Source organism: Amphibalanus amphitrite, unplaced genomic scaffold, assembly GCF_019059575.1.
Source record: "Amphibalanus amphitrite isolate SeventyFive unplaced genomic scaffold, NRLGWU_Aamphi_draft 000035F_arrow, whole genome shotgun sequence".
Classification (NCBI taxonomy): domain Eukaryota; kingdom Metazoa; phylum Arthropoda; class Thecostraca; order Balanomorpha; family Balanidae; genus Amphibalanus; species Amphibalanus amphitrite.
In genome coordinates, this window is record NW_024881531.1 from 271,909 (window position 1) to 295,964 (window position 24,056).

Sequence of the window (24,056 nt, forward strand, 5' to 3'; positions counted from 1 at the left end):
GGCGTGCTCTCGGCGCCGGTACCCTCCTGGCCTCCCGCCAGCCGGCCAGCCTCGGCCAAGGCACGCGGCCTATCTCAGCTATCGAGGCAGAGGTGTGAAGCCGACGCCAGCGACTCCTCGCAGGCCGCAGTCGGCCTAGGTCCGGGCTGATCGATCAGACGCAGTGCAGTGTTTATTCATTTCAATAGGTTTGTAGGTGTGACAAAGGAACAGTGTGGTTGGTATGGAGGAGGACGGCCAGACTTCAAGAAGTCGGGAAGTGGAGCCCGGACTGTTGCGGCGTGCTAAAGCAAGATTCTGCAACGCGAGGGTGGTGCGAATCGTCGTCGTAATCAAATTCATCATCGCCTTGGTGACCTGCGTCATCGTCTTCTCCCAGGTCATCGACAACACGGAGTACCTCATCAGCCACTACTGCATGCTCAACTACTTCGAGAAGAAGTTTCTCGGCCAGGAGGACGTCATCCAGCTCTCCGCCGACTCTGACATCACGCTCTGCCACTCGTCAATCGCTCTCAACTTCACCTTGGAGGACACGCGTGTTCCGGTGAACACCAGCGCCGGTCTTCTGTCGGCGCTGTGCCTGCTGACCTGTCTGGCCGCCCCGGTGACGCTGCAGGGCCTGCAGCGGCGCCGGCCGGCCCTCGTGCTCGCCTGGTTCGTGGTCACGGTGACGCGCGCCGTGGTGGTCACGGTAGCTGCTGCCGTGTTCGTGTCGCGCGGCTGGAGTCGGTTCACGGCGCTCACCAGACACCCGGTGGCGCTGTTCATGACGCACCTCGGCTGCGCCCTGCTGGACGTGCTGACCGACCTGCCGGCGCTGATGCTGTACCGCGATATGACGGAGACGACGTCGGATCAACGGGAGAAAGGAGAGGAGGTGGAGGGGGAAAAGAAAGAAATGAACGAGATTAAGGACACCGCTATAGGAGAGTGTGAGGTCGTGAACAGTGGAAGCAGCAATTCTGGTGAGAATGTTACAGACAATGATCGTGACAGAGGTGCCGAATCTGGAAAAACTATAACATCACAGGAGACACAAACGTTCCCAGAAGAGGAAAAATGCGCAAAGACGGGTGAACGAAAGAGTGCCGCTTTAGAGAAGCAAGAACGTGCAAAAGACAACACGACGAAGGAATTTGGAGACGTGGAAAAATTGTTGATGAAAAGAGGCGCACCAGATATCGAGGACGCGACCTCACATAGCGATGAAGCTTCAGTATCCAGAACAAATAAAGACGACCATATAGAAAAGAAGCAGGGTATAACAGCGTGCAGAGGCGATGTGACTTCGAGAGACAAAACTCTCGAGCAAGCTAAAACAGCCGAGAATATGAAAAGTCAGGCAAATGAGGATTGTGAACGTCGCAAAGGGTACGGCGGTACCGTTCTGGTTTTCCATGAGGCGTAAATTAAGCTCAGCTTTTTACGGTTATTTACGTCTTAAAGGCAAACTTGTAACAGGCGGTTGCCTATCAAGCAGCATTAGCTTTCACGTCCACACTTCATACTTCATATGATTCTTAATGATAAATGCAGAAATAAACTTCTATCTACCTATGACCAATGAGCGTTCAGTGTTTCCTTAAATTTGGCGCATTCATGTATGTAAGCTTTTGTAAGGTGGTTGGTTGTTTTCCGAAGATCCTTAGTGAGCTGCTCTTCACTGGGAGCTGCGACCATCTCAGGACCATGGGGAAGAATATTTAAGGGAGACATTGGGCAAATTTGACCACTGAATCGTGCGCAACAACGATTGGGCGCGTTGGTTCGGACGGGAGTGCCCTAGTAGTGCAGCCCGCCAAACCGCTCAAACGATCCGATCCCAGAAAGACCATATTGTGGCTGGCAATGTAGCGCTCTACAATGGAACTTGGCAGCTCCCCGGTTGCCTGGGCCGGAGGTCCGGAACAGGGAGGCGTCAACGTGCTCAAGGATAAGGATGGAATTGTCCTAAGGATCGAAAGGACGGATGTGCGATGCGTCATTAAGTGGAATGCAGGTAAATACATATGTACCTTCCTGGAAAAACTGCGCTGCGATCCAGACGTCAGACAGAGGCGGTTGTGGGCTGTTCATGTTGTTTCTAGGTGGTGGGTCGGACGGAGGGCCGTCGAAATTTGATTTGCGGGGCTGGTTATGTGGGATCCGGCCGCTGACTTATGTACTAGTGAGTTATTTAATCTCCATTATCCCACGCCCTACTGGGGGTCTTGGATTTCCACGCCCTGCTGGGGGGGGGGGAGTGTTTGAACACCCCCTCTAGCTCGGCTCCTGGGCCACGTAGCGATACGCGGAAGGCGGTGTTCAAAAGAGCGCCAAAAATAATGACGAAATCATTTCAGTCACTTTTTTGGTCAGGTCAAAGGTCAGGTCACAAGAGGTCATTGAAGGCAAAATTTCGCCGATGTTCAGGTCGAATGTCGACAATTTCCAAGAAGCTAACGCATAACTCGGGAACCAATAGAGCTACAGCGCCGCGGAAAAGCGCATTCGACAGCCCTATTAACGCCCTTTCTGAATAATTCCCTCATATTTGACCTAATATCAACGGTTTTGTCTGCAGGGGGCAAAAACTGCCAAAGTAGCCGATTTAAAAAAAGCAGTTTTTTCTGCAATAAGTTTTGAACCAAGCCTTGCACGAGGTTACTTTTACCGGCATCGTGTTCCTCTCGTCAAGACTCTTCGAATGAACTATAACTTGACCTTGAAAGGTCAACTTGAAAATTTGACCTCAGTTCAGGGTCATGACCTGACAATGGTTATACTGCATATCAGTCGATCCGAATCGTCGAGCTGAACACAACTGAGGCGTTTTCATCGCTCTAGCATGCCTCTATCAAAAGTAATTTGCGAAACACTGTTAGATGCCATTCGTGACCTGAGATGACCTCAGGGGCATAAACAGGGGTCACGGACATCATTTTCATGTTCAGTGTGTCTAAGTTACTTGTAATTCAGTGTTTGGGAGTGTTTATAATGGCTTCCGTCCAAAAGCGGCGCATTTCAGTTATCTCCCATTGACTTATAATGGGGAGGTCGCAAAATTGAACGGACCTTAGGTTATCGATATCAGAATTCTGAGATGTACATTTTGTATATGCTCTCCGCCCCGCCGCTTTCAAGATGTTCGCGAAAAAACCACAGGGGGTATTCAAACACCCTCCCCCCAGCAGTGCGCGGGTTATGGTGTGCGCTCCCCCAGTCTGAAAGTAGTTCCCGCGCCCCTGCATCTAGTCTAGGCATCTAAGAGGCAAGAGCCGCGCCCTCCGCTCCGCTCCAACGGCCACTGTACCTATCTGCCCCTAGATGGCGATAGTCTCGAACGCCTGAAACTATGCTGTTCCGCATTGCTTGTGTTAGTGTACAGTCCTGCCAATAGATGTCACTAGCAGTTGAGAAAGCATTCTGCTTAGGGCTAGTGCCAATATTTGGGGATATCTCCGTAAAAATAAGTCCCAAATCAGAAATGTTGGTGACTCACGGGAGATGCAGTCGAAATATAAGGATTTATGACGTCATAAAAATAGACCAAAGTTTCTCCATTTTCAGCATTTTCTGTCTTAATTTTGGGCTAAAATCATCATTGCTAGCCCACAAAATTATAAAAGTAAAATTTATAGACAAATACTTTTCATAACTAGACAAATTGTGAAAAATTATATTCAAGTACACCAATCAACACGTAACAAAGCTGTGACACAATAAGATTTAAATCTTCCTTATACTCGAAGTTGCAAGGCCTTACGTCTGCTATTACGGCCTACGGGATGGAAATTTCGGCTCTCTCTATCGTCTGGATAAAAATAGGCCCCGCCCATCCCAATCAGCTGCTGCATGACGAGTTGATGACGACAACCACTACTTACCAGCAACCAATCTAGGGATAGCGTACGTGACAGTAATGGTGCAGCGGTTGCAAAATATTGCATTGTTATTCAAACGGTTTTTGCTTTTTGATTGTGATTGTATTGAGATATGTGATTAGATGAGGTGTTGTTGAAGGCAGGTATTTTTTAAAATATTTTTTGACAATTTTTTGCCCCCTTGTGCTGAACCCGGGACCACCTGAAGTCTAAACCTCATTTTATATAACATGTCAATGCTGATGCTGTCCAGCTCAGAGTTTTTTTTTGGGGGGGGGGGCAAACCAAAACAATTTATCGATTCTTTCCATGCATCGTCCATAGGCGTAATGTTAAAATTATGCCGTTTGGGGGGGGCAAATGCCTATTTTGCCCCCCCCTGGATCCGCCACTGACTGCTCCGATCCTGGTCATGCAACCAACGTTCATGGGTGGTGTTTCACGGCAGAGCACTGCAGTGCGCTGCGTGTGTCAGAGCATTGGGTTGCCATGGCAGTGTCAACAAAGTTCACTGTGACGCTAAGCTATATGACAGCATCCCAGAACGCTAGCACGCTGCGGTACCAGCACCAGCAGCATGCTAGCAGTATTTGAACTCAAACCTCTGTTCTTGGTACGGTTTTTCAGAACATCTCACTCTGTTCCAAACGCGATTCATCATAAACTAAGAGATCACATGCAACGTCATTTGAGTGATGCTATGGTATGCCGTAGCTACCAGTGCACACAGTGTCTGGATGGTGAAACAGGGCCATTATTAATCACATTTGCTTTGCTTTGTTTCAGCAGAAACCTGTCTGCACATGGGAGGAGCGCAACAAAAGCCCATCAAGTTCATGCATGGCAGTGGATCTCAACAGCAGAAAACCAGAAAGAACATGGATGCTTGTAGATTGCAGTTGTACACTGCTGTTATCACGTGATGTGTGTGGCTGGCATTGCTCCTGGCAAGAACCACCTGCAAGTGATGAGATGGTGCCTCAGTCGTTGAGTGTGCTGCAGTGTGAGAGGCGCCCTGATCTCTACTTTGTGATGGGTTTCCATTGGAAGTTCAACTGAGAAGTGAGAAGTGACTGTGACCATGCTCGAGCATGCCAGTGGAGCTTTACATGCTTAGGGCAGCTTTTGAACAGATGCTGACCATGGCATGTCCCATCCAGTTATCACGTGCATAGAATGGTGGGGGGAGGGCAACTCTGGTTGAGTCAGCCCTACTGCGCTGGGGGTACAGATGGCCGCTTACGTTTGGTGTGTCCTGCACTGCATTATCAAGCCCAGTCTGCTGCCACAGGCAATGGATCGGGCTGCACTATATTAAAGGCAGACTATCTTGCAAAGGAGGCTGGCATCCTCTCCCATAATGACACACCAATTGGCAATCATCGCTGCGATGATCACGAGGGTGTCCGCTTATCTAACATGGTGAGGTGGAGAGCCAGCTCAAGCTGGCCTGAGGGATGGTTTTACTTCATCTGAGGCCCCCTTTCTCCGCCTGCCAGGTCCGGTCAAACGACCGCTTCACAGTGAACGACTTGCAGTGGATGCCGTCCCACAGCGCAACGAGCGCGCCGACCAGAGGCGGCGGCCAAGAGGCGGCCGCGCTCCCCCAGTCGACGGTCCCGGTGGACGTCGGCAACGCCCACCGCGCGACCATCAGATCGGCTCGCGACCGCGCCGTCGCCGACTGACCGCATGACTGGTATCTGTTCTTGATGTGGGACCGACTGCCACCGCCGGTCGCGGAAGGGCATCGCTCATCGGCCATCGACGTTCACCAGCTTCGCGTGGGTCACTGTTCGGGCTGCCACCAATACACCGAATCGGATGGAACCCTGTCGGCGAATGCCGGCGGTGCCCCGACATCGACTGCGCGGCGGCCAGTGCATCGCGTGCCGGGAGGAGGCTGGCACCCCCGATCGGTCATTGGTCACAAACCGTGTCCCAGCTCATGACTGCATCCAGCGCAGCTCTGTGCGATGTTCTGCTGCAGTCTGCCGCGTGTGTTGAAAGAAGAATGAACACGAGAAAACCTCAAAACTTTATGCCTATTAGTATTTGACCAGTATTGGAATAAGTTTGGATTTTGAGAATTTGTGTCCCTGTGCTTGTGCCTGTGTGGAAAGGCATGCTTTACGGTGTACCATCTCAATTTGTGCGGCTGCTGACAAGCCACCTGGGTGCCAACGTATGTGCGAATCCGCGAATACGTTGTGTTTCGTCAGTCGGTATCGTTCTGAAAATATTGACTGCAATAGGCTATATAGCGTATGACGGTTCAGCCCAGCAGTAATAACTGACCATTGATTGGGCGAATTTTGTGTGGTGGTTCGCTAATACATAACCTAAAGAGTGTTTTGCCGGAGTTGTTTAGTAGCAGAACTGACCGGAATATAAGTAGAATGCAACGGTTTGAATCGTTAATTTGTTGAAACGATTGTTCTCTGAGACCACTGTGTAACTTTTGACCTGAGAATCACCAATTATAACGACAATGGTGGAAGCAGTAGGCACTGTAGAGTGTAGGCAGCACTATATAGTTGGCACACTTACGCAAGCACACGACTTACGCAGTGGACATCTGCATCATGCATGTTAAGGTTTACTGGGAAGAGTGAGAAATTAGTCAAGGCGATATTTCCAATTGAGCTGGGGCGGAGAGGGGGAGGGGACGTATGGTCAGCTATGCCAATAATTCATTCTCGTTATGCAGCTGTGTAAAAGGGCGTCGTTTTTTTCTTGGGTGAGACCTTCCCCATTGGCCATTTCCAAGCTAAATCGTGGTGGAGAGTCTGGAGACCTCAGCCTCGGTAGTCGGTACCCTGCGCGCTGCGCCACCTTGCGAAACATAAAGCAGCAGTCCTGACATCTACAGGCGTTACTTTTCATGAAAGCGTGGATGTGTTCGCGCTTATGCGAAGAAAATTCTTCCGAGTATGGTTGATAATGAGATTAATTGTTGTCATTTATTTATTAATTCATTGGCAAAAGTACCCTAATAAATCGGTAAAGTAGCTTAAACTGTATCGTATTTCCTTGAGAAAAAATGACGAACTCATCCTAAGACATCCAGATTATTGGATGCGTTCGTCAGTTGTAAGTAGTTCAAGTTTTTGGAAAAAGTTGCTTGTGGAAAATCATAATATTTCAAAGATATGCCTATTTTCGAATAGTTTATGCATTTATCTGCATTGAAAAATGATTGTAAAGCAAAAGTGCAAACGATTGTTGTCAATTTATTCTCTCAAATCACTATTTACGAACGCACAAAACTCCAGCTTTTAATTTAGTGCGTGTGCGAATTGCGGTCAGGAAAAAAGATTTAAACTGTCTATATTCCTCTTAAAACAATGAAGGATGAATGAGAAAAACGCTGTTTTGAACAATTGTATGTTTATTTTTTCTCAATTAAGCAAAAAACCAAAATTTTCAACTATTATTACATTTGCTCTCACAAAACCCATCACTTTTAAGCATGACGTCATGTCAGCCAAACTTACTAGCGCCATCTCTGGAGAGCATCTTTCGAAACCTCCAGACGATAGAGAGAGCCGAAATTTCTTCTTGATAATCTGAGATCTCATGGGGCTCTGATTTTGTTTTGGGTGTGGCTGGAGATGGCGGCGACTCGGAGGCTTCAAAAGGTAATATTCGAAAAACACTGAAATGCTCGTACTGATTGGAATTACTTGTCTCTTATTGTACGCCCTGATTTACTTATATTTCATCTATCAATGATATGTCTCATGCTCGTCATTATACGTCGATTGGAATTACTTCCCTCTTATTGTACCTCCTGGCTTACTTATATTTCATGTATCAATGATATTGATGTCTCATCCTTGTCATTGTACATCAGATTATATTAGTTGCCCACAGTCAGTTTGCAGAACCATTATTTTGCATTTTATCTCTTGTATTACCTAAGCTTAATATTGGTGTTTACGCAAGTACCTAGCAAATCAAGGTTTTAGATACCAGGTGGTATCTCAAGAAATTACATGCAAGCCAGCTGAGGTCATGATGTGAACATTAGCAGAAATTGAAAAAAAATATTTATTTATCAGTGGGTATTAAACATATTTTTTATTCACCTGATATGGAACCATGCAAAAGTAATATCAAAACAATATGTTTATTTAAGAGGTTTCCCCAGAAAATTTGCGCCATTCACATTATGATGTCACCAAACCTGAACATGCTACAGGCTTGTTAGTAACTATGGCATGTATGAAACTACACTTTCATCTTATCAAAATTCAAAATGCCATTTTTGGGACGCCGGTGAAAACAGGGCGCCGGAGGGCATATTAGTCACGTGACATTTGGAACTTTTCCCGCTCCAAGGGCCTTCTATATGCCAAACGTCATGTGTAAATTTCATGAACCTTGATCAAATCGCACCAGGCGCCCTGTTTTCACCGTCGTCCCATTTTTGTCCTGTGTGCTTTGTTGCGGACCATGTGATTGTTTTCCCACATATTGTATGTTGTTAGGATGGTGCTCACTCTAAAAATTCCATTTCATGCAATTGAAAAACCTAATTAACAATAAGAGCAGCATATTGGGATTAAAATACAAATTACTTGCATGCATGAATCAACTGTCATCACTTTGCATAGCTTCATGTGACTCATGATTAGAAATCTGATTCTTTTTTATTTCTCATTATACCTATAGTTTTTTATTTTTACACCCATATGTAAAACCTAACCACCCAACCAGGTGAGTTTACCTGGTAAATATGTGAAAAATGACCAAACAAGCTAGGTAATTCTGAATTTGCTAGTATCAGATGAACCTGTGACATTATCTGACTTGCCATATGTACCATTTCAGGAGCTGCAGGATATTCAGAAGTCTGGCATCAGATCATTCAGAGATATCCATGTGGATGAAAGCAATATTCTCATATGGCAAGGACTCATTGTGCCTGTAAGTGGGATTTCACTAGTATTCTAGGAATATTTGAGATTACCCTGCCTTTATTTTATTCCCATATTTATGCTACCTGTGATAAATTCTTTTAGAAGAATAACTTCAAGCCTTTCATTCCTTCTTGCTATATTTTTCTTGTTATTTAGTTATTATAGTTCTGCTATAGTTCAGCTAATTTTTAAACTAAGGTTGAATGCTGCTTAGCCCCCACTCTGGTGGGTGTATGTGCTGACTTCGCCATGGTGTGTGCATATTCGGCCACACCTGATAATCTTGATAACTAATAAAGCTGTAAAGTCATGTAAAAAGCTAGAGATAACTCGATATGAGATCGTTTAGAATCACGCAGATGTCTTTTATCAGGTCGTTATTGAGGTCACTGGAGGCCTCCAAAGGTTATATTATCACAGTTTTCCTGATTTTGACAAAGGTTTGTTTAAATTCTTTAAGTTGTGTTACAGTCGTTAAAGTTTCCCTATATTCCTATGGATAGGATTGTTAGCCTTTTTGTTTGATATGTCCTCTCCTGCCCTTTTCTATCGAATGCTGATGGGTTTTAAAACCAATGTATTCTGGTGACAGGAGAGTCCGCCATACAACAAGGGTGCCTTCCGGATAGAGATAAACTTTCCGGCCGAGTACCCGTTCAAGCCTCCCAAGGTGGTGTTCAAAACCAAGATATACCACCCGAACATCGATGAGCGGGGCCAGGTCTGTCTACCTATCATCTCCGCCGAAAACTGGAAACCGGCCACCAAGACTGATCAAGGTAGGTCGCCGGGGCTCAGATCGCTAACTGGCGAAACGTCTCCGTGATTTACCACCATATACAGTTACATTACATCACTGGCGTGAAGTGATGTACCTTTTTGTAGAGCTTTATTTTGGGAGAACACCCCTGACTGTGGACAAGCTCGGCCAAAAGTCGAGCATAGTAGGGGTGACCAGTCTAGACTAGTGTGCTGGGCTTCTATGGATGTCGGCGCGGTGCACCTTCACTTTCTCGACTAGACTGTTTCACAGACCATCGCCTAGGCCCCCGGTTTCCACAGTCGGCTTGGCACTGGCACCTAGACTAGCGCTAATTGCTAGGTCATACCGATAACCGCGATGCCCATTCTATCATCAGCGCGGCAGACCCTTATCGATATCGGCACATGAATTGCTTGCCGTGCCGTACAGCCGCCGGGAACGAATCAATATTAAAGGTAGTGTGCCAGCTTTCTTGGACCGTATGGAGTTAATGGCCCAGATAAGGAGAACCGGATTTTTAGAACTTATCCATACCTTCAAAACTCATGGAAACGTCTTAAATTCTTCAAATTTTGAGTACCCCAGTGCGAAATTCGCCCCGACGGGTTGTCGGTCGTACCCCAACCACATTTCACACCACTATGAACAATAAATGCACACACTGAAATCGCTATTACCGATATGCTCATCCAATCAAGTTTCGATAAACCCGTTCATCATCATCTCCTGCGGTTTCGAACACGCCTGTTAGGTGGCTTCTGATGCTCGTCGAGGTCGGAATTTCCAAATACGCGTGGTGCGTCGGGCCGCGCGCTCTGACTTCGGCCAAGAAAAATGCGTCAGCTGATCATTGTCATTTCTGCCACTTGCGTGTGGTGAAATGGGGTCATAACTTATAAGACGGCTTTTTCATATCAATTATTTTACATAAAATCATATTTCAAACCATAAATAATGTTCGACAGCCAAATAAAAGAAACAATACCAATACGGGCTTACAGTTTAAGGCTCGACATTGTGTTGTCTACGATTAGACAGCTGATAACTCATTCCCGTACGTCGTATGGTCGTAACACTATAATGACCTTTGCTTATTGTCACAAGTGCGCCGCATTCGCGATTGTTGCCCGACGCCTGTTTGCAGGTGAGTCCACTACAGTTGTTATACATATCTAAAAACCGAAAAACTTTTAGGCGAAAAAGGCACTATTCCAGGCCCATTTTTGATTTTTTTTGCGATATTAGGTAAAAACAGAAGCTTCTTATCCTAGGAAAAATAAAATGGGAAATCTTTCAAAGGTGGCACACTACCTTTAAGGGCGGCTGCAGCGGTGTTTGGGACGGATAATGTTCCCGGCTCCAGGAACCAACGGCGTTCCATGAATAAACGACATTCCGCGAACTAACGGTGTTCAGAGAACGGGCAACGTTCCCGGAATGAGTGCCGCCCGAGGCTAAAGCATCTGTGTCGAATCTGAGATTGTCTGGCTCCGAAGGGGAGGAAAACGGACAGAGAGTGGGCTGCATTTACTCATCTAATGTTTCCGCAAGTGACTTTGGTCATCAGTGTGTGATGCCAGTCTGATGTTCAACGAGCTGCCACTAGACCGAGGAGAGATTAGAGAGGGTTAAGTGTTTGGATTGGAGATTGCCTGGGAAAACAACTGATAGCGACGCTGAAAGCGATCTTCGTCGCATCGGTCCCGTGTCCCACACAGCTAGATAACAACTGTTTCCGGCGATAGGAGCATGTGTCTCTGTACGCTAGTGCGCTCGACTCTGTTCGTGCTTTCAATGTGTAACTTTTGCTTACTGATGACTACCTTATTCATATTTTACAATGACCGGCATTCACATAGTCGCATGCCCAGTGCCGTGCAGTTATCTGTCCTGGATATTAGAATGAGAATACTGCCGCCTGTTTCGAATCACCGATCGAACTCGCATGACACCAAATGCAGCCGTCACGTTCCGGCGGTATTGCAGTGGGCGCTGCCTGGCGACACGGTCCAGAGCGATCGATCGACTGCAACATTGTGCCTCCATGATAACCGAGCGTTGAAATATGGCAGAGCACACACACAGCATCGCCACATAACTCTTCAAATGTCACAGCGCACACAGTCCGGCGTGAGTTACATCTCTGCACCGTGTGCTTGCTTAGCAGTGTCGCAAAAACCAAAACAAACGTATGGGGTGGTGTGTCATGTCATGTATGGACGGAAGCTCCACGTGCGATAGATAATTCATCTGTCGCCTTGCGTCCCCCCCCCCCGCAGTCGCCAACTACCATCCGTTTGGCTGTCGGCCGAGTGTCGGGTGCCCTCAGTGCGTGCTGCGGGCGCCCCCGGGGGCGCCATGGGCGCTCGGTAGCGCCCCTGGTGCCGAACCGGCCAATGGAATGTTAATGACGGATCGATAGACCTCTAGTGTGCCCGCCTGGGTCACTGGGTGTCTGCCGGTGGTGGGAGACGGGTGTACTGATGCATAATCTAACGTAAAGGATTGATTAGTGACGTAATTGGCTGATATGTGACGTGATGGACTGATGAGCTGATGTAAATGTAATGTGACGGGTTAATGTGTGACGTGTCGGTTTGTGACTTGTTGTGACGGGGAGACATATTGCTTTATGATCTCAGTCGCTCCGTGATGGGCTTACAAGTCAAGGAAGGCTGCCTCACAACGAGTCGAGTCATAAAGCTAGATTTTGTGGTATTCATGTGGTCCTGTCTTAGGATGCCCCGTTCAGCGTTTTTCTTCGTGTTTCTATTCATTTTCATGATGCGTCATAGACTACTCTATATTGCATGATGAATTTAAAGCGCTGGATGCATCACTGACTTCAACGATATGACATTTTAGGTTATTGTTCGGTATCTAGTCAGCTCACTCCAGCATGTTTCTTTCTGTTGTTCCCCCAGTCTTTACCGTGCACTCCATGGCCGTGAGGAGGCTGTTGCGTGTATGAGCGCCGTTACGGCCGGCAGCCGGCTGTGGTGTGCAAGGCGCGGTGTTCCGGCCGCGGCGGTCGATGAACAGGTTTGCCCCCCCCCCTCCCCCTCTGACCCCGTGCTGACCGGTGCGTCCCCCGGCAGTGATCCAGGCCCTGGTGGCACTAGTCAATGATCCGGAGCCCGAGCACGCGCTACGGGCCGACCTGGCCGAGGAGTACAGCAAGGACAAGAAAAAGTTCATGAAGAGTGCCGAGGACTTCACCAAGAAGAACTCAGAGAAGCGACCTGCTGATTGAGCCACTGCCGGACCCGAGGCGACGTCACCGCGCGCCGCGCATCGTGCGGCAATGGTGCCGCAATGTCGGCCGGCCGCGCGCCATCTCTTCACCTAGTGTTGTTTGAACAATCAGCCGCTCGTGCTGCCCGCTCGCCGCCTCCGTCTCTGCCGCCGCCGCCGCCGCCGCGGTACTGTGTGATAATCGGCGATACCGCCCTCGAACTGCCGACGGCCACTGTTCTGTTTGTTGTTTTACGTTCCGGTGAGTGCGCAGGTGTGTGGACTTTGATAGCGACGCTCCCCGTGGTGGGAGGCCGGCTCTCGTTTAACGATTGGAAGGAGTGAGACGCGTGTGCTCGCATATATATCACACAATCATCGGATAATACACAGAATACGTCACTGACTGACTGACAATGGCCCACGCTTAGTGAGCGACAGGTGAGCGCGGTACATGCAAAACGAAACAGCAACGGCGGTACACGACGGCGCGGCGCGGCGCTTGTCACAAACACGACCTGCGTGTACAAAAGCTCTAGGGAACACGGCCTAACTCGCATACTGGCGCACGGCGTTCAGAGTCGCGTGCAACGTCACAGTCTGGTCTCGTCAATATCACACAGTACTACATGCTGTTTGAAGTCACCGTGACTGTTGGAGCTATGCACGACAGTCTTGTCACCTACAAACCTCAGTAGCGAGCTGTCATCTATCGACCGCGGCGGGTACGAGAACTTTTCGTCGTCGTCGGTAGATGTCTCTGACGCCGCCCAGTGCGGCACCCGCTCCGGTGATGCCCTCACACTGCCGTCGGCCGGCCGGCTGACAATGAGTCCATCCTGGACGATCCACCTCGGCGAGGCGCCGTACCCGACGTCGCTGATGATGTCGTCCTGGTCGTGTTTTGGGCTCCGCTCGGCCTGCTGGATGGTGTCTGGCAGCGCCCGCCGACCGGTCTCGGGCAGCAGCAGGCCCAGAAAGCCGCAGAGCAGCGCCAGACAGCCGAACACCAGGAACGGCATCCAGCTGTAGGAGATGTCGGCCTGCCGCGGAACGCAACGGTCACTGTAAAGGCTCTGCTGATATACGACTTGTATGTACTGTTGACTCAGAATTTAATTCCGTTCTACTCGAGATTCAAGGCGCAACCAGATAGCTGCATTTTCTATCTGCGTACTTTGGACACTGCTGGAACTGACATCGAAAGCACTTATGAATGTCTCTTATTTTGAAACGTCTCCGTTCCGTCCCTGGCACGTCACAGACCATTCCCGTGTATGGATAGGTAACTCGTCAAGAGACTTAGCAGATGGCTATATTATATTGTCAGCTCTGTCTTTTGCCACTGGCCTGCCTTCGCTGTGATTCTGTCTTGGAGTTTGCGAACTCACCAGTCTCAGCACCTGAGGCGCCACCAGACTGCCGGCGCGGGCCCAGCAGACGCAGGCACCCATGGCTAGGGAGCGAATCACGGTCGGGAACGCCTCTGATGTCACCAGGAAGACGGCGCAGAAACAGCTGACGACGGCGGCCTTACCGAGCAGCGCCAGACTGGTCACCAGCGTCGGCACGGAGATCAGCTCCGCTGGGGAAAGGGCAACGAGTTTAAGGTCAGGGTCGCTGGAGAGGAGCATATAGCTAGCCTATAGCGAAGGTCGTAGAGATGGATTTTGACGGAACAAGAACTGTTCGCAATCATAGACGACATAGCCCCAAAGAACAGGCTGAAACCTCAATGATCAGCTCATCTGGAAGGGTTTGTACTCCATGCGTTTAATAAGTTCACTGTATTATCGTGTCTCTCCTCCTACCCTTTGTCTCATTTGCTCTAAAGCACCATCCTCTGTCCCCGCTCCCATTCGCAACCCTTCACTCACTGTGCAGCAGTTTTTCTGTGGCCACTGTGCCGATGAGCAGCGCCCCGCTGAGAAACAGGTAGCTGACCAGGCAGGCCCGCCGGCCCACCGCCCGCAGGCTCACGTAGGTCAGCAGGAACGCCACCAGCTCCAGCGCGCCGCCCAGCATAAAGTTGAAGAACCGGTTGCCGCTGAGGTCGGCGATGTTGAGGGAGATGCCGTAGTAGGCTAGTGAGATGGTGAACCTGCCGACGGAAAAGACGTGAGATCACGGGGGAGAAAGTTCAGGCATGGCTGCTTACTGACGTCTTGTCTTTTGTCTCCATTCGGCGGCTCTTTCTTTATGCATAGGTGTCATGCGGCACAGCATGCAGCAGGCGTTGGTCACTAGTGCCATCTAGTGAGAAGTATGTAAATTGGGTTTCGCGGCGCCTCCGTGTTTTCGGATGTGAAATCCAAGGAATTTTTTATTACCGCAATGATGGGGTTTGGCCATTGACTGGAGGGTTTGAAATGAAACCATGGTTTGTTGCGACCACTTGTCTGGTTTGTTGCGACCACACGAAAGTCCACCCCACCACTCACCACGCAATGAAGAGCACGAACGAGTTTCGTCGGATGGCGGGCGTTCGGAACAGGTCGGTAATATCAACACCTTTGGCTGAGTGAGCTCCGACCGAGCTGCAGAGCTTCTCCAGCTGCAGTAGCAGCTCGGGGCTGAGCCGGAGGCCGTTGTAGTAGGCGATCCGCTCTGCCACGGCCCGCGCCCGCCGGGACCGGCCGCGGGAGATGAGCCAGCGCAGAGACTCGGGGATCAGCCTGAGAATGGGGAGGATGTAAAGGCTCAAAGTTCTCAGATAAATACGGTGAACGGTTGGTACGGGGATGTGAATGGGCAGCGAGTGCGCCTTCTGATTCTACGATAACCTGGTCGGTGACTGCAATGTGTTGAATGACATCAAGCTCAATCAAACAAATACGAAAATCATTGATGTTCGTTTACATAGGAGATTTTATCGAGCGTTTTTCCGCTCGGATATTCGGTGGCAGGGCCACAAACAACAACAAACAAACAAAGTCAGGCCAACCCACCAGATGTAGAGCAGGGTGACCAGCGTCGGGATGCTGATGGCCAGCTGGACGTGACGCCAGTGCTGGACAAAGTAGCAGCAGACCGCGAGCAGGATCAGCCCGATGGCCCAGAACACCTCGGCTGCCACTCCGGCCAGCGTGCGGTGGTGGGGCGGGAACAGCTCCATCACCATTGAGTATGTGGTGGTCTGCAGACCCTGCGGCGGAGAGCGGACGGTCAGGGGTCACGGCATGGGTCAGCGGTTATTGGCTACGTAACTGATTGGTGGTCAAGGTCGTGGGAGGAGTGCACGAGTCTGAAAGTCTACCTGAAACATAACAAAACATTACTGAAACGAGCAAAATGGAGGACTTTGTAATACCCATTTGGTCCCTTGAACTCATTAGTTTGTATCGTGCCCAGGAAGGTCTCAAGGTGTCACAAGCTTTAAGATGCAACATTTTAACTCGTTTGTCTCAACGTCAAATGGGCAAGTTGGGCTCCTATCGCTTATGTGAGCAATTTAGCAGCACCGAGCTCCTGCTCCGCTCTCCTTCCCGTCTTCCCAGCGCACCTCGCCGATCATTTATCTCCGATTGTCTGCTGGCAATTTCACGGCGCATCCGTCTCGCCCACCGTCCCGTCCATTTCGACACCGGTGCGCATCAAACGTCTCTGCTGCGCCGTAATCCGCTGAGAACTGGACCGCGGCGTGGGAGATCCCCCGCACCACAAGGCCGACTCCGTCCCACCCAGAGCCGCGCTCCCAGCCGTCAGCGCGGCCGGTGGAACATCCTCTGTGTCTCGGTTTGTTTGAGGGCGTGTTCAGAGAGCGAGGAGCGGTGATTAGGTCAGTTACGGTCAGTTCAGAGACAGGAGAGGTGGTGTGGAGATTCACACGGCTGGTCGGAGATGTTTTACGCTGTTCATAGCATGGTTGAGCTGGGAGAAATGGTTTGAACGCGACGGCTGGGAGAAATGGTGACACGGATTACGGGTGTTCATATGGTCTCCGAGGCATGAGCCTGTCCTACTCCTATACCGGGTCTCACCTGAACAAAGAATCCTTGCAGCACTCTAACAGCGATGAAGATGATCAGGCGACGGACGAAGAAAAGGCCGGCTCCCAGGATTAGTTGGACGTACAGACAGAGCAGCATCATGGGCTGCCGACCGAACCTGCAAGCCAGTAGGGGCGAGTGTAAGCCTTCTAATGAACACATCAGTGTTGTCCGCCGGTCAAATCGCAGTCGGTAGCGGCGGGAAACGGACACAAGCTATGCATTGGCAATAAAGCTAACGTCGTCAGTTACCCCAGGCGGCCCTCTCCTTACCCTAAAACAGCTCTGCTCGCTCGCCTCACCTGTCTGCGAGTGCTCCGAACACGAGTCCTCCGACCATGACGCCCACAAAATAGAGTGTCGTGATGATGGACACGAGGTACTTCCGGTCACACACCAGACCCCACTGCCGGAGAGAGGGGGAGGGGGAGGAGGAACAGTTAAAGACGCATGTATCTGACTCAGCAGGTGTGATCAAATAAACGGCGAATAGAGAAGGTACCAAACTTTTCTCGGTTAGGCTCTGATTCCTCCAACAAATGCTTCAAGAACTCTGTGGCCTCTGTGATCTGCATTGAAACTAGAGCGACTGAAAACAATGGCCAACGGAATAAATGACTACAGAAAACAATCAGCCAGTTACGGTGAAGGTAATATCGTCTTCACGGAGACAGGTGTTCGGCGCGTGGCTGGACCGCTACATCTGGGATCCATCTGGTGTCGAATACGAGCGCAGTAAATTCTACATTCGGTAGGTCACATTGGACACCCGGCCTTGACGGCTTAGAGACAAGGCTTCGAGTCCTATTCCTCCCGTCCATAAGTCGTCGGCTGGCTGGGTGCCGTGCTGCTGTAAGATTGAGTCGAAGCAAGTCGTTGTCCGACAACCATTCTGGCCATCACAGCTGGCAGTCGCCGCTATCGGGCTGAGATGCGACTGGTCAGTGCTGAATGACAAATGTAAAGATTTATAATGACAGCCGAATAACATATTCCTTAATGATCAAATTTAAATAATTGTTTTTTTTTTCGGCCGCCCCGATAAGGTCATTTTAGGTGAAGGTTACGTAAATTAACAGTCACGGATGGCTTCCTGAGTGGTCACGACTCAAGAGTGCTACCCGCTCAGGTAACGGCCTGACTCAAGTCACGGCCGGCTGACACACTATATATTACGTCTGTCGCCATAGTCGCCGATCGTCGGCACCGTCTCGATTATCCAGTGAAGCGAGTCAGATACGTGTTCAGCGTGCGTGGACCGGGAGTGGTTCATGTGGACTGACAGAATTGGCTATTGCTGCTAGAGACCGTGATGACTAGCTGGAAAAGAACGAGGGAAGCAGTCGGTGAGGGGGGAGAAAAGCAGCGCAATCGACAGAAGAAGAAAAGAGGGGGAGAGCGAGGAAGAGAGGGAGAGAGAGAGAGAGAGACAGAGAGAGACAGAGAGAGAGTGAGAGAGAGGAAGAGAGGGAGGGAGGGAGGGAGGGAGGGAGGGAGAGAGAGAGAGAGAGAGAGAGAGAGAGAGAGAGAGAGAGAGAGAGAGAGAGAGAGAGAGAGAGAGAGAGAGAGAGAGAGAGAGAGAGAGAGAGAGAGAGAGAGAGAGAGAGAGAGGGCAGGATCAGTGGAGTGTAAAATAGATAGATGACCACCGCGTGTCACTCTGCGCCCGTCACGAGAGGCCGGTCACGTCTCCACTACCGCTACAGTCACGCAGAACCGTGTCGTGGACAACTGGACATGAAATTCGGTCACTGGTAACACTATGCAACAAAAAATGAAAAATTTCTGTTCCTGGAAAGCGACCGAATTTTTCTTATTCATTGGGTCCTATTATAACCGAAATGGGCATTAGTTTCGATCTGAAAATGCTTTTCCGGTTTTCAGAGACGATTTTCGATTTTTGGCCCCGAAATTCGGTTTTTGGCCCACCGTGTCCGATGTAATTGAGTAATCGACTCGCGGTAACTTTCATCGCCTTTCCTATGCCACAAGCTTTCGAATGATATCTGGTTTTGCATATTTGCGTGCAAAAATAACGTCATAAATCTATGTTAAAGTAAGAAAATGTTGAAATTTTGTAAAAGTTTGACATTTTTTCGATTTCATTTCAAAATAGAGGAAAAACTAAAGGCCCCATCCAAATTCTGAGCCCAGTTCCTTGAAGAGCATTCAATTTCCGTTCGGAAGGTACCTTTTTAGTGCATTTTATCGGATTCCTGTGGCGTCCAGATTGAGTTAACCTAAACACATATCCTAAGTCATATCACATAGCATTAACCTGGTAACGTATGTTAACGCCATAGGATCAACGAGGGGTCAACTGAGGTCATTTTGTTGACCCCTTGTGACCTTGGGTCACACGCAGGAACTTACTTTTGAGCAGTCCTGTCGCTCAGAATCTTGATCTGTTGGGGGCCCGTTTTTCAAGTGACTCAATCTGGACGCCACAGTAAACCGATAAAATGCACTAAAATAGTACCTTCCGAACGGAAATTGAATGCTCTTCAAGGAACTGGGCTCAGAATTTGGATAGGGCCTTTAGTTTTTTCTCTATTTTGAAATGAAATCGAAAAAAATGTCAAATTTTTACAAAATTTCAATATTTTCTTACTTTAACATAGATTTATGACGTTATTTTTACACGCAAATATGCAAAACCGGATATCATTAGAAAGCTTGTGGCATAGGAAGGGCGATGAAAGTTACCGCGAGTCGATTATTCAATTACACCGGACACAGTGGGCCAAAAACCGAATTTCGGGGCCAAAAATCGAAAATCGTCTCTGAAAACCGGAAAAGCATTTTCAGATCAAAACAAATGCCCATTTCGGTTATAATGGGACCCAATGAGTCCAAAAAAATCGGTCGTTACTCAGGAACAAAATGACTGTTGCATAGTGTATAATTTAAATGAATATTAATCGATATTACCTCGGCTGACTTTGTTGTTCTTAAAAGAGAATGTACACATAAATGCAAATATATTTGCCTCGGCTGTGGCCCGCGTGTAATAAGGAAATTTTAAATCTATTCATGATCATTGTTTGTTCATCCAAACACTTTTGTCAAAAATATGACAGAATGGAGTCAGACTCAGGCTGACATTACCGAAAATGTATAACCGCTTCAGTTCAGCAGGTGCCTGTTCCATATCAGGTGTATCACGACATCAAACGACGGCTGACGTTTACAAGCCAATCAGCCGTTGTTTCTTTATATCACCTCTGCACTCAGCAGCAGCCAGCAGGTTCTGCCGACTGCTATCATGCGTCAGTTGGATCCCACATTTCTCACTGTGGTGTTCCGCTTATGTAATAATCCGGCGTCACCACACCCTGATGTGAGCACGTCACCGCGTCACCCCATCAGTGTGTCACTGTGACCCTCAGATCGGTGGCGGCGGAAACGGACGCAGTTGGATGCACTCTGGTATGGCAGATATGTGCCGGGAGGAATACTGACATAGCGCGCCGGCTATGCAGGTATACCTACTGTGGATAGTCGGGTTGGTATAGGGTCGCGGATGGAGGGCTGGTATTGTCGGGGCAATAGCGGACAACGATATTTATGTAATAAACGAATAGTTTTTGTCCATTTTTTCGCCTTAGTATAAAGTTATAAGTTTATGAGCGCGAGGCAATTATCAAATACTGTGAACGAAGTTGAATTTTAGTTTGGTCATTGATAATACGCTGATACGCCGTTTAAAAATTCGATTTCAATTGAAAAGTGATTCATGCGTACATGTTTATACGAGGACATGTAAATGTGCGGCGTCAAGTAAATGTATATCTCGCAATGATTCAGTTTCTGTAAATGATCAAAGAAGGATCTGGAGCCGTATACGCACCGGCGCACCCGGCTGACCAATCATAACATTTATGTATAAGGGAGCCAAGTGTCGCGCCGCCTCTATATCGCCAGATCTCTGACTGGCCATAGACCGCGCTCTTTGTAGGGTGTGTTGATCAGCGACGCAGGCTTTAGCAGTCTTGCATGTCCTTCGAGCACTTAGTCGTTATTGATAAGGGTCACGGTCGCTAGGATGTCTTTAGTATGATACGAGTATGTGCGATTAGCGCATGCGGACATTTTTATGCGTTGTAACGCTTCGAATAATCTTACAAACTTAATGGCTTTTAAGACCCTAGAGACTGATAACATTTATATACATAAAGTTTAAAAAACCATTTGGATGACATAGTTATTATTTATCCTGATAAAACCCTGCGTTAAACTTTTAGGCTTATTTATTTGTGTGTACCTACCTAACCTTCATATGAATACCGATGTTGAGTATACACCCGAACACATTATAAGGGCAATAATTCACAGTTAATGGTTTGTAGATGGGTGTGTCCATGATGCCAGCTCACGGTAGAAAATTAACCCTTTCCTGATTCCAACAAATGCCGTGCCACCCGTTGACAACTTCCGTCAGAGTAGAAGCATGAGTGGGAATTCGTCACGGCCAATAGACGATGATTTACTGGCAGCAGGTTAAAAACTAAATTCGTCTAACCACCTACCTACCACACTACGGTGAGAAGTCTGTGTCTTACCTCGGAGACCACGGTCCACTCGAGACCCTCGACGTGGAACTCGTAGCCGTAGATGCAGTCCTTGGTGCCCCAGCTGTGGTTGGCCGGGTCGACATACATGCTGCAGCTCTGGTATCGCGGGTCACCGATAGTCGGCGCCACCGTCGGCAGACTGACATTCCTGGGCCACTGGTCTGGGAGCTGAAAACGACGACAAGCGGTAACACTACGGAATCCACTACTGCAGCAATCCACAGCTCATGGAAAGTACAGAAAATGCCAACGATTTCAATGTATAATTGTAATGTGCGATTTATGATTCAAAAACAAATAACCTAGTGAAACGAGGCTAAACCTTTTATTTGGACATTTTTACAAGCTGAAAGGTTAACTATTTCCATTCAGTATTTACGGAACAATAACGTCGTTAATAATTCTAGAACCACTTCTCGCACAATACGATCCTTTCCTTATCACCTTTTGGTCACGAGCTCAACCCGGGGTCACCTGTTCCGTGACCGTCGGTCATGACCCCACTCTGGGTCATCTGATGACAGGTCACGAGGTCACGCTGTGCGGTGATCGGGAGTCGCGCGCCGCGCGGCGCTCACCGTATAGCAGTAAATCACCTACCGGCTGTCGTCTCACGCACAGACGCCGCCATTACCGTAGCCGACAATAGCCCGTTGTGCTAGGTCAATCGCCGGAGCCGACCGGACCCAGAAATCTAATAAGCATCGCCTCCTACTTGTGGCCCGCCCTTTCTGAGAGAATGGTAGGAGAGTCGCAGAGGCGGATGGCTACGTGAGGTTTTTGTGCCACCCGGTAGTTGAAAGTTCCTGACTTTAGCTCGTTATTGACGCTACTTTTATGGTTTTCATTGTGAGGGAATGGGCAGTGGCTTACCGGCGTATTCGGTCGGTAGAAACTATCAATTAGTACCAACGACTTGCTTGTTACAGCAAGTATGATGGAAAGCTGTGTGGTGAGATACTCTAGATCTAAATTCTTCTACGGCACATTCCTGGTTTTGAGGTTTGGTTTGACCTACTTCATTCATCCGATGAAGAGGTGAAGTTGTTAACTTCAATACATCAAAATAAACAAAATACACTCCTGTAAACATTATTTTTAAATCATTTTAAAGCTTTGAAATGACACAGAGAATAAGCTAGCGCCATTGAACCGGACGTATGCAAGGCCAGGTGATGGCTCTGTGATGTCATTTGCAACAAACACTGCTTAGCGGGGCACCCGGACTCACAACCGCCCACTCATCTACTCGGACAGTCTGTAAAATACTCACCGACCTCCGTATAACGCCCCGAAGACACTCACCCTGCAGTTGTGCTCGGGCGCGAAGCCGTGGAACGCCATCAACAGGTGGTTGACGGAGACTGGTACGTAGTTGAAGCACAGCAGCACCATAACCAGCACCTGGTACCGGCCGGGGTCGCCCAGCGCGCGCACCAGGCCCTCCACACTCTCCGCCGGGGGTGTCGACATGGTGCCGGGAGTGTCCGATCGCCACTGTTAGCTCAGCACAGCTGTCCGACGTCCGCCGCCGCGCAGCCGACCCGGCCCGGGCCACTGGGGGACACCGGAGCGGGTTTGATCGATGAATCGAGCGCTCTGGTGACCGACTGTCAGAGCCTGAGCTCAGCAGACGGGGTGCATCACAGGCATGTGAGCCGTCGCTTCCGAATGCTCCGCAGGGCACGGTTGTTGCACTTATCACTATGCTCTCACCACTTGGAAGGTTGAGGGTGCCTTTGACGTCGGCGCACAAATCAAAGCACGGAAATAGTTTTTAAATCACCAATCGTCGCACTGCCATGCTTTCTTGTTCGCTGGAAAACGGTCTTTGACGACGACACACGACTCCACCTCTCCGTTTCCGCTTCTATCTCGATATCACACTCTCATCTCGAGCCGTTCCGCCTGGTGTCGCTCCGTCGCTCAGTTCCTTTCACCAGTCTCCAGCGGACTGGACTGACGTCTCCCCCGAGCTGTGCCGCCCCCTGGCTGGTGCGGAGAGGTCTGAGTCCCTCCTGCCGAGAGGGGGAGGTGTCAGTGTAAATATAGACGCGTCGGCCGCGGGAGGGCCACGCCCCCCCACGCGTGCTCACGTGGCTGTCATCACTGGTGCCAAATCACAGCCGTGGGGGACATCAGTGAGCTGCATTGGGCAATGCAGAAGATCGGAAACAGTAATTAGCTTGTTTTTTTTTTATCGGGATTGATCGGTCAAAATTGGGCAGCTTTCACCTCTCCCTTACACTTAGGCACCATCTGGTCCCTGGCTAATCTCAGGGAAACATTAGGGATGCTTTTGCATGCCAATAAGTTTTGCTGTCGCGTGAAAAGTTGCTATAGGCATATTCATAATCCCTTTTGAGCATTGAGTCTCGTCTTTTAGTGCGTGTTTAACGCCATTATTCCTTCCTAAGTTCTCCAGGCTAGAAGGCACCCTTACTCGAGCGAAAGTGATCAGTGACCGCACATTACCGATGATTGATAAGACACCAGTCTCTCCTCATTCTCTCCACTACTACAGCGTCCATGATGGGGTATGACCCTCAGTAATTCACCGATCGTGACCCTGGCGGACACCCATGGAGTCGTCCGTCCATCAGCGCTACCCTGATCGGGGTGTATGACCTGACCGTACAGCCGGCCCCGGGTCTAACGAGGCCGTCATGTAGACGGGCGCAGAGTCACGAGTGTAGGATCGGCCA

The 24,056-nt window shown here is 49.1% G+C and overlaps 2 protein-coding genes across 2 annotated transcripts; one reads left to right on the forward strand and one right to left on the reverse strand.

Moving 5' to 3' along the window:
• The first annotated feature begins 7,366 nt into the window (after positions 1 to 7,366).
• Positions 7,367 to 13,194, forward strand: LOC122370788 (ubiquitin-conjugating enzyme E2 L3-like). Its single transcript, XM_043346693.1, has 4 exons — positions 7,367 to 7,507; positions 8,703 to 8,798; positions 9,384 to 9,570; positions 12,653 to 13,194. Exons 1-4 carry the CDS (start codon positions 7,481 to 7,483, stop codon positions 12,805 to 12,807), a joined length of 465 nt encoding a protein of 154 aa, XP_043202628.1. The 5' UTR covers positions 7,367 to 7,480; the 3' UTR covers positions 12,808 to 13,194.
• LOC122370781 (organic cation transporter-like protein) lies at positions 13,136 to 23,364 on the reverse strand. Its single transcript, XM_043346680.1, has 9 exons — positions 22,657 to 23,364; positions 21,340 to 21,519; positions 17,080 to 17,183; positions 16,769 to 16,895; positions 15,737 to 15,933; positions 15,230 to 15,463; positions 14,666 to 14,889; positions 14,180 to 14,373; positions 13,136 to 13,831 (listed from the first exon to the last, which is right to left on the reverse strand). Exons 1-9 carry the CDS (start codon positions 22,822 to 22,824, stop codon positions 13,382 to 13,384), a joined length of 1,878 nt encoding a protein of 625 aa, XP_043202615.1. The 5' UTR covers positions 22,825 to 23,364; the 3' UTR covers positions 13,136 to 13,381.
• Between the last annotated feature and the right edge of the window lie 692 nt (positions 23,365 to 24,056).

What these genes read in the sequence shown, in the direction of transcription:
- LOC122370788 (XM_043346693.1), top strand. Translation starts at nt 7,481, where the DNA reads ATGGCGGCGACTCGGAGGCTTCAAAAG. An exon ending in CGACTCGGAGGCTTCAAAAG is followed by an intron (nt 7,508 to 8,702) that starts GTAATATTCGAA and finishes GTACCATTTCAG; the next exon opens with GAGCTGCAGGATATTCAGAA. An exon ending in GGCCACCAAGACTGATCAAG is followed by an intron (nt 9,571 to 12,652) that starts GTAGGTCGCCGG and finishes GTCCCCCGGCAG; the next exon opens with TGATCCAGGCCCTGGTGGCA.
- LOC122370781 (XM_043346680.1), bottom strand. Translation starts at nt 22,824, where the DNA reads ATGTCGACACCCCCGGCGGAGAGTGTGGAGGGCCTGGTGCGCGCGCTG. An exon ending in TGCAAGGATTCTTTGTTCAG is followed by an intron (nt 15,934 to 16,768) that starts GTGAGACCCGGT and finishes TCTCCGCCGCAG; the next exon opens with GGTCTGCAGACCACCACATA. An exon ending in CGCCTCAGGTGCTGAGACTG is followed by an intron (nt 13,832 to 14,179) that starts GTGAGTTCGCAA and finishes GTTCCGCGGCAG; the next exon opens with GCCGACATCTCCTACAGCTG.